The sequence below is a fragment of the Dermacentor albipictus genome, chromosome 1 (genome assembly GCF_038994185.2).
Source record: "Dermacentor albipictus isolate Rhodes 1998 colony chromosome 1, USDA_Dalb.pri_finalv2, whole genome shotgun sequence".
In the NCBI taxonomy this organism is placed as follows: Eukaryota; Metazoa; Arthropoda; class Arachnida; order Ixodida; family Ixodidae; genus Dermacentor; species Dermacentor albipictus.
Window position 1 is genome coordinate 99,678,459 of NC_091821.1, and position 12,904 is coordinate 99,691,362.

The 12,904-nt window shown below is 42.7% G+C and overlaps 1 protein-coding gene across 3 annotated transcripts in view; it reads left to right on the forward strand.

The window, feature by feature from the left end:
* LOC135906180 (uncharacterized) overlaps nt 1-12,904 on the forward strand; it is a 95,214-nt gene that overhangs the window by 41,388 nt on the left and 40,922 nt on the right. For 2 of the 3 annotated variants that reach the window (XM_065437442.2, XM_065437443.2), the window contains exons 5-6: nt 1,245-1,359; nt 3,326-3,404. In XM_065437442.2, the coding sequence (XP_065293514.1) occupies nt 1,245-1,359; nt 3,326-3,404 (194 nt within the window). Of the gene's footprint in view, nt 1-1,244; nt 1,360-2,440; nt 2,587-3,325; nt 3,405-12,904 lie in introns of those variants that run through there. The other variant, XM_065437444.2, reaches the window with a different exon arrangement.

Genomic DNA, 12,904 nt, shown 5'->3' on the forward strand with positions numbered 1-12,904 from the left:
CAACGCAGACCTAAGTTTTCTTAAAGATGTTGCCTTGCATGTTTTTAGCCCCACATGTTCGTAGCGGGTCCTTTCTTCAGAGGATGCCGCTGCGATAGGTGTTTAGTATAGCACATGCCTCTAGGCCCTTGTGTTTCAAGGGCTCTGGCGAGGCAGCAGTGCTCCAAGTAATTTTACCTTCCTATATATTTTTTATTTTGCATCATTCTTCTACGATGGATTTTAATGTTCATAGTATTCGTCATTAGTCATCGCCATAATTTTATAGTACATAGATTTTACGCACTTTACAGCGACTATTTTTAGGTCACTTTACAGCCAAGTCACATCTTCCATAACACATCGTTAACACTACCACTTGTCATGGTGCTCTTTGGCCAAACCTGGCCCTTGCGCCACAAAACACCACACATCATTCCCCAAATGAAGCAGCGAGATCACCACCTGTGATGACAAGGTTATACACTAATGCTTCTGTCTCAAATTCTCAATCTTCATTCATCTAATTCTCCACTGAGCAGTGGAGACTCGCCAGATGAACCTAAATATGCATACTAGCTGAACCTGTTTAAAATGGTGGCTGCACTTGCATCACTGCATAGCATATCATTGTGTGGCATCCAACAGGCTTAGTTGAGTGCTCTTCCTAGTAATGCTTGTAAAGAGACTGCAGTAAGATCATGATTCCTTTGAAACTACGTCCAACATTTTGCTATGTGCCAGTGTTGGTGGCAGTGCCTTGTGCATACCTGGCAGCTGGGCTGTGTATAATCCACCACAGCCCAATAAAGCATTTGCTTCATTCCAAATGTGGCATATTGTACCTAATCTGATCTGGTTGGTATTCCTTAAAAAATTCATATTCGTAGATTTGCGGCAGGTTTTGTTTCAATCTAGAATGTGCTTACTACAGGGATTATTCATTCACTTCAATGCTTGTCTCAAACCATCTTGATATGAACTTGTTGGTGAAATTAATAAAAATAATACTATATTGTTTCAGAACAGATAAATATTTTTTAAATGTTTATTTCACCTATGCCTTGTTTTCGTTCTAAGGCATGGGAGCAGCGGGCAATTTAACGTTACAGAATTTTACAGCTACCAATTGTGCTTGTGGGCTGTATGTGCACATATTCTGCATTGCTGTTACTGTATAGTGGTAAAGGCACACTTTTATGCTGAGTGGATCGAACAAGGGAAAAAAACACTCGCTCACCAATGTGCTGTGGTTGTCCTTGCAGAGGTTTGGGTTCGAGTTCAACTATATGACCAGCCTAATGGAACGCGCTCAAAAGCTGATGTGAACATGTACGACATCTACCTCACACTTGCACTTGAAATAATTGAAGAGAACAGGTAAGTTGCTTTGGCTGTATTCAATTTGAGGCCACTTTTCTCAGTTCTGTGGCCTATCAATATTTCAAGGGGCACTAAAGGGAAAAATAGTTTTAGCTGTATCAGTAAATTACTCTTCCACAATACCAGAAAGGCTGCTGTTGCTGCGAGAACTTTGGCAACCCAGAAAAGATGAAAAAAAATGGAAGACTTGTAGTGATACCACCTTGATGTTACAGCACAAGCTCCGTGTGATGTCATGGATTTGGATGGTACCTGCTAAGACCTAGTCAATTTTTTGTTGGTTAAGATGGACTACATAGTATTCTAATAAAGCCAAGGACTTGGCAAGCTTTAGAAATTCTCATCGATCCATAACTGCTCAGAAGCGCAAAAGTACTTTTGAAACCCACAAAGTTGCACTAACTTGCCAGTGAAGGGGTTCAGGTGCAGAATTCAAAAAATTAAACTTTGATCTTTATTTTTTCTTATAATAACCAACATATCACCCTCAAAATTAACAAAAATAGTTTTGAAGCAATATTTTATCAGTTCAGACTGATTTAGTGTTTCTCTTTAATGTCCCTGTAAGTGTTTGTAATGGTGCTGTCATCTTTCTTTTTTTTTTTTTGTGCTAGTTAGCTGCCATGTTTGCTCAGTGACTATATTCTGTTGCGGAGCACATGATCATGGTATTCGTTACTCAGCACTGCAGCTACATTCCCATAAAAGAACTTCGAAATTCTCGTCCCTCTCTCAATCCAAGATTTCAACTATTCTCAATGCCCGTTCGGCTCATTTCAGTTCTGTGATAGCAGACAGTAAAAAGTCTAATCTCAATGTCGCTCTTTGGTCTTTTTTTTTTTACTTTTCTCCAAATATTGTACAAATCTTGTTGAAACTTTCCCAGAAGTATTAGTGTCCTCCAATGCTTGTAATACTGTAAGGTCCCCTTCAGTCTTTTACAAGTCATGTTCAGACCACACCTTCCCTTGACAATTTTACAGCATTTTCTGATGACACATTTTTATTGTACTTCTGCTGCTTTACTAATCTTTTCTGCTTCCTGCTACTTTGATTCATGTTTCTGTTCTTTGCACAGCTCTGCAACATCAAGCATCTTCCTGTCACTTGCAAAATGCATGCATATGTTCCCACGCTGCTGCTTATGTTTTTTTTTTCATGCTCCTTCATTCTATACAAAGCAGCATCGCACCTAACTGCAACTCTTTCTCTGCTTGAACGGTGAGTATCTTCCTGTTGTGTGGGAGCATCCTGCACTGAAATGTGCACCCGCCATGGTTGCTTATTGGCTATGGTGTTGGGCTGCTAAGCACGAGGTCGCAGGATCAAATCCCGGCCATGGCGGCCACATTTCAATCATGGCAGAATGCGAAAACATTCATGTACTTAGATTTAGGTGCATGTTAAAGAACCTTAGCTGGTCGAAATTTCTAGAGTACCCCCACTACAGCGTGCCTCATAATCAGATTGTGGTTTTCGCACGTAAAAAACCATAATTCTTTTTTGCACTGAGAGGTGCAGCACTGTGTGTTACTGCATGCTATCTTACATGAAAGAACTGCTGAATGCATTCTAGCATTTCGAGTCGTCTTAAGCTTTGTGAGTAGTAGTGATGTGCTAGCTATTGCTGTCATTGCTTCATGCAGTTGATGGAACTGCAGCCTTTAGATGTTTTTGTGCCTTATATTTACAACAGGTTAATAAGAAAGCAGTGATGCAGAAAGAGTGGTTTACATTTATTATCAGAATCTTGATATTGTTGTGGTCTGTTTTCTTCATGACTTGTGAAGGAACAGGTACCAGCACACACTGCAGTAATCAACTATGCAGGAAAAATTTATGCTGTGTACCGAACTTAATTTCTTTTTTCTTTTGAAGTAGCATATTCTAAACTTCACTTTAAGCCAGGGTTTTGTTTCAAGTTGTTTCCTCTGACTGTTCTTGCCTTCTTTTCTTTTTGCAGACAGAAGTGTCAGTCAGACAAAGAAAAAACAGTTATGAAGTGGTTTTATGAAGAAGTTGCCAAGGATGCCACTGCAATTGTAAGGCTGCCTTCAGTATCTATGTCTGGAAAACACCTAGCAAGCACAGTGTAATATTCTTTATCAAGGTGCTTTGCTCCTCGTGTGAGCATATGGTTGACTATGAACACACGTCTGTACTTGGTGTGTCCTAATTTATGAGGAAGTGACCATCTGCCTCTTTTTCATATGGTTTCTGATATCTCTGAGGCCATTTTATACATTAGAGCCTGTCTTTTTACATTTATTGGGTACAAAAGTGCACATGGTAGACAGTAGCACACATAGCCTGTATGTCGAGCAGTGTGAAGTGTCCACAACTCATGCAACATCCATTGTGACAGCCTGGAACAGCTGCCATTAAATTCTTTCCACTTATGTGTATTGTCTCATACGTTTTCTTGCCCATTTTGGTCTTTTTTTCTCTATCGCTCCACCAATACTCTCTCTCCCGTACTTATTTCAAACTGTGCTTTATTTCTTATCCTCTTTCTGCCTTTATTTTGCCAGGGCCCATCTCTTCAGTTTTTGGCACTGTGGCCACAAGTTAGCAGCAACACAAAAGCATTGTGGCTGGCCCTGGAGTGCCTTATATTTAATAATTATTTCCTGATACAAAGACTTTTGCCCTCATGTAGTTGATTGGAAGTTCTGAAACAGATCCAGTGCTGCATCTTTGAAAGCTGCAAATGCAATTCTTAAAAATGTGCAGTAAGTAAATTCTGAAAAGCAGTAAAGTGCACTTTCTTTATCTGAACTATTTTTTTCACCAAGCTGATTACATGCCAGGGACAGCACAAAAATCCTAATGCTGGCCCTCTTAATGCTGTGAAAAAGGGGGGGGGGGTGAGGGGGGTAAAAGTGAGCGTGGAATACTGATGTACATGAAATTGCAACACCACCAACAAAGCTATAATTTGTAATACCATCTATGATCAATTTGACCAGATGAATTTCGAACAACAAAGATGTAGCCCTCTTAAAAAAACGGTACCAAATAAGCCTTCCTCTTTCACAAGAAAAATTTAATTTATGGCTTTGGCATGTGTAACTACTATTATTGTTATCGCAATAGAAGGAACATTGACGCTAGCACTTGTCGACACCGCCGCTACACTTTCAGCGATAGATGCCCGTATTTGCCGCAACTTGGGAAAAGTGCCGACGACGCTTTCTGGACTGTCCCTTCGGACTGCCAATGCGCAGCACATCAAGCCATCCGGCGCCTGCACCGCTCGTGGCGTCATTCAGGAGGTCCTTTATATCGTAGAATTCATCATGTTGCCATCATGTTCACACGTCATTTTAGGTTCTATCGACACATCATGCGATCATTGACTGCGCCCGCGCCGAAATCGAGCTGTTTCAGTTTTCGGGCGATATTATCACTCACCACAGGGACCCTTGTCGCAAAATCGCCGTTTCTGAAGATACCGTTCTACCTGCTTGGTCTTCCGCTCTTGTCAGTATCTCTTGTGAATCTATAGATGACGGCGCAATACTCTTCGCTCCGTCTGAACTCTTAGTTCGCCGCCGTTCACCGTCCTCGAGTTCAAAACTGGCGCCTCTCACATGTGCGTGTCAAACCCGTCGACTGAACCAATTACTTTACGCCACCGTGAAAGCCTTGGCAGAGCAGAGCCCCTGGCCTCACCTTCAATATTTGACACGATGGACGACTCCACTTATCTTGCCGCTCTCGAGGCCTCGCCTCCTCAGTCACTGCCGCGTCCTTTTACGCCAGCTATTGTCAGTGACCTTACGATGACCCAGCATGAGGAACTTCTTCACTTGCTTGAAGGCTTCTCTTCTTTTGACTGCCAAGCAACATCACTCGGCCACACGACTGTCTTTCACACTCCGATGCCACACTCCGAAGCCTCCGCTGATGCCTTTACGACTCTTCGCCGCCTACTTACGTCTCTGCCGATCTTGCGCCATTTTGATCCAAGCGCACCTACAGAACTTCACACTGATGCCAGTGGTGTCGGCCTTAGTGCCATGCTCGCACAACGTAAGAACACTAATGCCAAATACGTGGTCACTTACGCCAGTCGTGCCCTCACAAAACCTGAGGCCAATTACTCAGCAAGAGAAAAAGTGTCTGGCTATCGTATGGGCTCTTTGTAAATTTCGCCCATATCTCTACGGTCGACCCTTTGATGTGGTGACGGATCATCACGCTCTTTGCTGGTTTTCTAACCTCAAAGACCCATCGGGCCGCCTCGCTCGGTGGGCCCTCCGAATCCAGGAATATATCCGTGTCATCTATCACTCTGGACGCAGAAAGGCTGACGCCGATGCCCTCTCGCGCTTCCCAGTTACATCAGACAGCAGTACTTCTACCTGCAGACATGATATCTCACCACTTGACATCCTGGACATGGCCTCGGAGCAACGAAAAGACCCGTGGATTGTCATATTAGACTTTTGTCAAATCCTGCGGCAGCTTCAGTACCTCGAGCGTTAACGCCGACAGGCGCAGCATTTCACCTTCCACGACGGACTTTTATACCGCCGAAACTACCACGATGATGGTTGCACATGGCTCTTGGTAGTGCCTCGCCACCTTGCACAAGATTTATGCTCTGCTTTTTACTCTGACCTGCAGTGTGGTCACGGCGGGGTGTCAAAAACCTACACACGGCTTCGCCTATATTATTGGCGAGGGATGTACAACTTCGTCCACAAATACGTACGCTCCTGCATTGCTGGCCAACGCCGCAAATGTGTCCCACATTTCTCCACCGCACCTCTCCAGCCGCTTCCCTGCCCAGCTCAGCCATGCGACCGTGTCGGCATTGATTTATATAGGCCTCTTCCATCTACTGGCACTGGCAACCAATGGATTGTTGTCGCCGTAGATCATTTGACACGATATGCTGAAACCGCCACCTTGCCTGCCGCATCAGCAAAAGACATCGCTTCATTCATTCTAAACAACTTCGTTCTCCGCCATGGCATACCTCGTGAACTGCTGAGCAATCGGGGTCACGTATTCCTCTCGGGCATCCTGCAGTCACTCCAATCGGAATGCCAAATCGATCACCGCACTAGTACTGCTTATCATCCACAAACCAATGGCTTAACAGAACGATTCAACAGAACTCTTGGTGACATGCTATCAATGTATGTTGTGTCCGACCACTCCAACTGGGATCTTGTACTTCCATTCGTCACATACGCCTATAACACTGCCTCTCAAGCCACTACCGAATTCTCGCCATTCTTTCTCCTTTACGGCCGCCATCCCTTCAGCACCATCGATATGGTTCTCCCCTACCGGCCGGACCCTGCTGAATGCTCACCTGTTTCTATGGTCGCTCAGTACGCCGAGAAATGCCAACAACTGGCCCGTTCTTTGACGTCTGCTCAACAGTGGCTTTGGGGTCCCGCCTGTTGCAGCTCCTGGCCTTTCGTCCAAGCTCCTCCCGAAGTACCACGGGCCCTACCATGTGGTTGCGCAACCATCACCAGTCAATTACGTGGTTGAACCCGTATAGCCATCTCCCGATCTGCGTCGTCGGGGGCGAGAGACTGTGCACATTGACCGGTCCAAGCCGTATTACGATCTGCTCACCTCTTCCTAGGTCGACAGGATACCTACTCTTCAATTCCGGGGTTGACTGTGACGAAGATCGGCAGACTAAAAAAGCCCCGTTGCCATCACGTGGCTCATACACAGTTCGCTGTCTGGCTGCGCCCTACCTGCCGTTGCTGCGTTGGTCGCTGCTTCTCTACGACCCGAATAAACCCCCTTTACATTATTATTATTCTCTGGAATGACATTTCTAAATCCGACAGTGACATCATAGAATGGGTTCAAAAACCGTTTTTAAGCATATATCATCACTGCTTTGCAAACACTGACACTGGGTCTTGTTCTAGCACCGTTAGAATATCAACACTTCCATGACTTTGTTGGCGACATATTCACGCTGACCTTGTATTCCTTTTCAAACTCCTTCCCTGTATCCTCACCTGCCCCAAACTCCTCAGTAGTATCATGTCTTGAATTCCACGCAAGATCACCAGGAAACAAGCTTTTCCATGTTCCTGCCTGCCCTAGCCAACACTCACCCATCCACAGAATAGTCTCTGTAACGCTTATTTTCTTGATCTCAATATTTTTCATACCTCAGTCGCTTTTTTTTTCTAAGGTTTGCATTGTTGTTCATAGTTTCCCACATTGTTAGTTTCTTTCTACTCTTTTTCTTTTGAACTTACCTTGTGTTTTGTTGTGTAAACTGTCCTTTTCATAATTGTCTTTTTTATTTATTGTGCTTGTTCTCGTATTATGCTTTGTTCTCACTTTGTTTATATTTTCTCTCATATTTTTGTTTATATTCTCCTGTAGTGTTCCTTTAACACTAAAGTGGTTTATGCCAGGAAGCACTGCAAATGTCTTGAGTGCCTACGTCACATGATCATCGTGCAAATCCACGAGTTGGCAATACTTTGCCTACCTGATTGTTAGGATAGTAGATATAGAAAGGTTAGAATAGTTTGGTATATTAAAGTAATTGTCCTCTTCAAGACATGTATTTGTTACAATGAGAATATTTAGCTAACATTTATTTTATCGCTGAGTAATTTCATAGACAATATGTCCTGCTGTCTGGAGACCTAGAAGGGTATTAAAGGTGAGGTCTGTTTGATTTGCCTGCACCACTGTGACCAAGGTCACAGTGGTTCACGAGAAGTTCAGAAATTGTGCAGATAGATTTCTGAGGTGCAGGCACAGCGAGACACTCGAAACGAATGCAAAAGTGCAGACACGGTGCAGGTGTTATCTCGAACTAATGTGCATGGAGTGCGTAAGTTTGAGAGGTCCTGAACTGCATGTATGATTGGCTTTTGGGACGTAAATATACAACACACTTGCATAGACACGCCAGACGTGTGAAAGTGGGGTTTTAACGGCGCTCGCGCCCGTGTGCATCGTCACGTGCTGCGCCTGTACGCTTGCACCAAGCGGGCGCCAACAGTGGAGTGGGTGCAACAAAATCATGAAGCAACCCTGCACACCTTTTGATATGAATGCCGTGGTTCAGTGGGTACCGTTGCTGCACCGCTGAAACGAATGGCAGGGTGCAGGCGAATCGAACATACCTATAGTAGTGCTTAAAAGTATCTTTGCCGTCATATTTTACCATTTTGTGACTACCTAATGGTTAGAGAATTGGACATAGAAAGGTTAGAAAGGTTTGCTTTATTTATCTAATTGTTCTTTTGATGACTTTTATTTGTTGCCATGAGGATATTTAGGTATCATCAATTTTATCACTGATTAATTTCGTGGACAATATGCCGTGTACCCTGGGCATCTAGAAGGGTAGTAAAGATGGCAGTGCTTTGAAGTGCTTTGCTGTCACTTGCTGTGTTCCTAGTAGGTGACAACCGTCACCGTTCAGGAGCGCTGCGGCACCTCAACTTTCAGACATTTTGTAAGGGCTGGAGATTAACCATAGGGCGGCGAGCCGACTGACTTTTGGGGCTCGTGGTAAAACCACAAATGAGGCAGTGCAAGGTGACATGGGTTGGGCTTCTTTTGAAGTCAGGGAAGCTCCGAGCAAGATTAGTTTTGAAGAAAGACTAAGGAACATGGATTGAAATAAATGGCCAGTTAAAGTGCACAAATATCTACCTCAAGAGTGTAGACACAGAATGGAGAAAGAGGTCAAAAAAGTTCGCAGCCAGGTGCAGGGTAAGTGAAAGTGTAAATAGACAACCAGGAGTCACAAGACGAAAGCGAGAGAAACAAACAGCAAATTGAATCGAAAGGATGGAAACAAAAAAGACCATGGATATTTACAAAAATAGCAAGAAAGACATCAAAAGGGAGATCTGTACGATTAGCAGGGGGGAGTGCCTTGCTTTTTAAGGCCCGAGCTAGCTGCCTTAAGACAAACATTCTGGAGCAAATTCGTGCCACAGTATGCGGCATGTGTATGCTGAAAAAAAAAAAAGCCAGAAAATGACTCGGCACATTGTAATGGAATGCCAAGATAGACCCAGCGAGACCCCTAGGGAGTGTCCACCTTCCAGAAGCATTGGGATTCAAAGGTGATGGAAGATTTTCAAAAGAGGAAGCACCAACAGAAACAGCACACCAATAAAGAAACAACACTGACAGCACAAGGTGCTACTTGCAACTGTTTATTGAGGTCAAAGGCAGCTGAATATATAGCCATGGGGAGAGGGGGGAGAAAAAGAGGAAGCACTGAATATTTGAATGTGTGCATGCAAGAACACCGAAGATGTATAGGAAGGGAATCGCAGGATTAACCTAGATCTAAAACCTATATGTTTAATGCTTTGTGCCTCTTATTGGATCTGATAACTCTAAAAAAGTAGTGTTCTATTAAACAAACAAACCCTTTTGTGAAGAGTGAAGAAAGGGTCGTATGTTGCATACCGCTGAAGTGTGAGAAAGAGTATATCGGCCAAGCTAGTTGATGTATTAATGAACACCTGCGGGGGAGCACAAGCTTTCGCTGAAGAATGGTTATGCCTCAAACTTGCCGCTTCATTGCAAGGCCTCTGGGAATGAAAATAAATGAAATAAGTAAGAATAATAAATGAAATCAGTATGTGAAGCAAGGCTTCATGATACGACAATCGTGTTTAAAAGCAAAGATACTGGTGCGCGTGAGCTGTTGGAGCCAAACCAGATTAAGAAAAGAGAGGATGCCTGTGTCAGTCTCTGAATATTTACAGAAATGAAAGCATATATTTAGGTAGGTTTTAGATTTTGTTTAATCTTGTCATTCCCTTCCTATACATCTGCTGTGTTCTCGTGCATGCGCACTCATATGTTCAGTTCTCCCTCTTTTTCTTCCGCCTTACCCCATGGGTTTATATTCAGCCGCTTTTGACCTCAATAAACAGTTGCAAGCAGTGCCTTGTCCTGTCATTGTTTCTCCATTGGTGTGCTGTCTCTGTTGGTACTTAATCTTTTGAAAGCTATGAACCAACTAGCCCCACAATGTGTTCTACTACAACATGGAAAGATTAAGTGGTCAGAAGTCGAGATAAGTAAGACTATTAGAGTATTGGAAGAAAAGCAGGGAAGAGGTTTATAGAACCGGAGTCATAGTAAGTAGGGCTCTCTGAATAATTTTTGAGGCCGAATCTAATATGAATATCGAATACTTCTCGAATGGTTCTCAAATAATAAACAGCCGTTGTCACAATTAATATCAAACGATGTTCGCACCTCAGTATTTTTCAGGTTAGCAAGTTTGTCATTACAAAGTATTTTATGAAGTATTGTTTATTAAAAGAACAAATGGAGCATTAGAAGCAAAGTAGTTTCTTTTGCATGCAAAGAGCTCTCGGAAAGTGTAAACAATTGCTGTACAGCCTGTAAAACATGGCTACCTAAATGACATAGCCTCACCATGCAAGTTCTCATACTTTATGTATACACTATACCTGCAGGGGGGAAAATTTACCGCACTTTTGCTCCAATTTTATGATTATTTAAGTGTAGTTGACGTTTCAAAATATCCTAAAAGCTTTAAAAAAATATTTGCGTTTATGAACTGTGACTATTCAATTCAAAGACCGAATAGGACACTATACGATTCATTATTCAAAAGTTCCAAATATTCACACACCCCTAGTGTAGGTAATGGTACAGTATGGTGATAGTTTTTAAATACGAAAGTTAAGATTGAGACCATATAGTCAAAAGGCTGGATAGCAATAGATGTAGTCAAACCTGATTAAGTCAAGCAGGCTTCAGGACTATTTGTCCCCGCCCGGTTCCATAGGGAAATGCCAATAAGCATCATCATCATAATTGTTAGAACATGTGTATTGGCACGCTGGAGCTCTAACAATGCACTCTCGCCACATACGAACTGACCATTGCATCAGACTACGACGCATTGGTAGCATTCAGGGTGCTGTTCATGCTGGGCAGCACCGCAGCTCTCGTGTGCTGACTATTGCTGTCATTGCTTTGCACTTCGACGAAACTAATTAATGAAATACTGTACGTTTATGGACTTGTTGATGTGCAGTGAAGCTGCCACTGGTTGTTAGAATACATGTTTCACTTTCGTGTTATGACCAAATCCCTTGAAAGAGGGGTGAAACAATTTTTTTCGTTAATGTATGCATGTGCCAGGCACTCAGACCTTAAGTATTTTCGTGGCAGGCTAAATAAACCTTGGCTGATTGACTATTATTATTATTATTATTATTATTATTATTATTATTATTATTATTATTATTATTATTATTATTATTAAAAAACAGCTTTTGCAAAAACTTTTGCGCTGCAACTAAGCACAATTTCTTATGTTACTGCATCAGTGAACGTGTCAAAGATTATGTTGTAGCTAAGTACAGCACAAAGTGAATTTCTTTGTTGGGAAATCGGAGAGGCACAGCACAGATCAGGAGCATGAAGATTTCTGTGAATCCACGTGCACTGCTGCTACTACATGAACTGTAACAACCTAGAGGTCATAGTACATGTATTCCTAAGGTGTCAGTCATATGTGAAACTCTTCAGGAATCTTGTAAGCCTGTCTCGAAGCTGTGCTAGTTGCTTTGAGCTGTGATCCAGCATTGAGTTTGCGATGCATACAGATCTGCGAAAGCAACTACATGCATGCTGAGGATACGTGAACGCATATATGTGTGTACTCATAGATATCGTATTGGTTCTTTGGCTTGATGACATGTCTCATGCAGCTCTTCCCTTTATATGCTAGAACATTAATTTTAAAAAATCGTAAGAGTTGGTTTCATTTAGTACAAATTAACTAATAAATTGTTGTTGGCAGTCCGTTGCACATCCAAGAGCATTTATGTCTCCCTTGAACCATGTACACTTATAAGCTATGAGCAGTCATCCTTAGTTTAGAAAATGTGAAGAGAATAAAGAACTAGTGTTCCATTTGCACTCATGGGAATACAGTTTCAGTACCACTAATCTGCACCTTCCGTAGAGACTGCTGCATGCTGCTTGAGTCGTGTCTTCTTTCTTTCCTTCTCTTGCTCTCTAACTGCAATTGTGTCAACATTGATATAGAATACAAACAAAATAGCTTAGAGAAGCCACAGCCAACAAGTGGTGTGAGCAAATACTTAACAGAAAGGGTGTAGTAGGAGCCAGAGCCCACAGTGAGGAAGCAATAATGGCATGGAAATCTGCTGAGAGGGGAGCATGTAGTACAGCAGTGTGATTGTTTTGTATATTGTGCTGAAAGAACCTCTTGAAGAGGCTTCATTTTTAACGCTAGGGCTGTATCACCTGCCACAGGCACATCTTGATGAAATTTACATGATCAAAGTACAAACTTGCATCCTGCGTTTACTCAAGGTGGTAGCTTAGCAGCTTTGGTGTTGCCCTGCTAAGCACATGGTTGGGATATAAAATCCCGGTCACGGCAGCTGCATTTTGATGGGGGCAGAATGCAAAAACACCCATGTACCGTGCATTGGGTGCACATTAAAGAACTCCAGGTGGTCAAAATTAATCCCGAGCATTCCACTATGGTTAC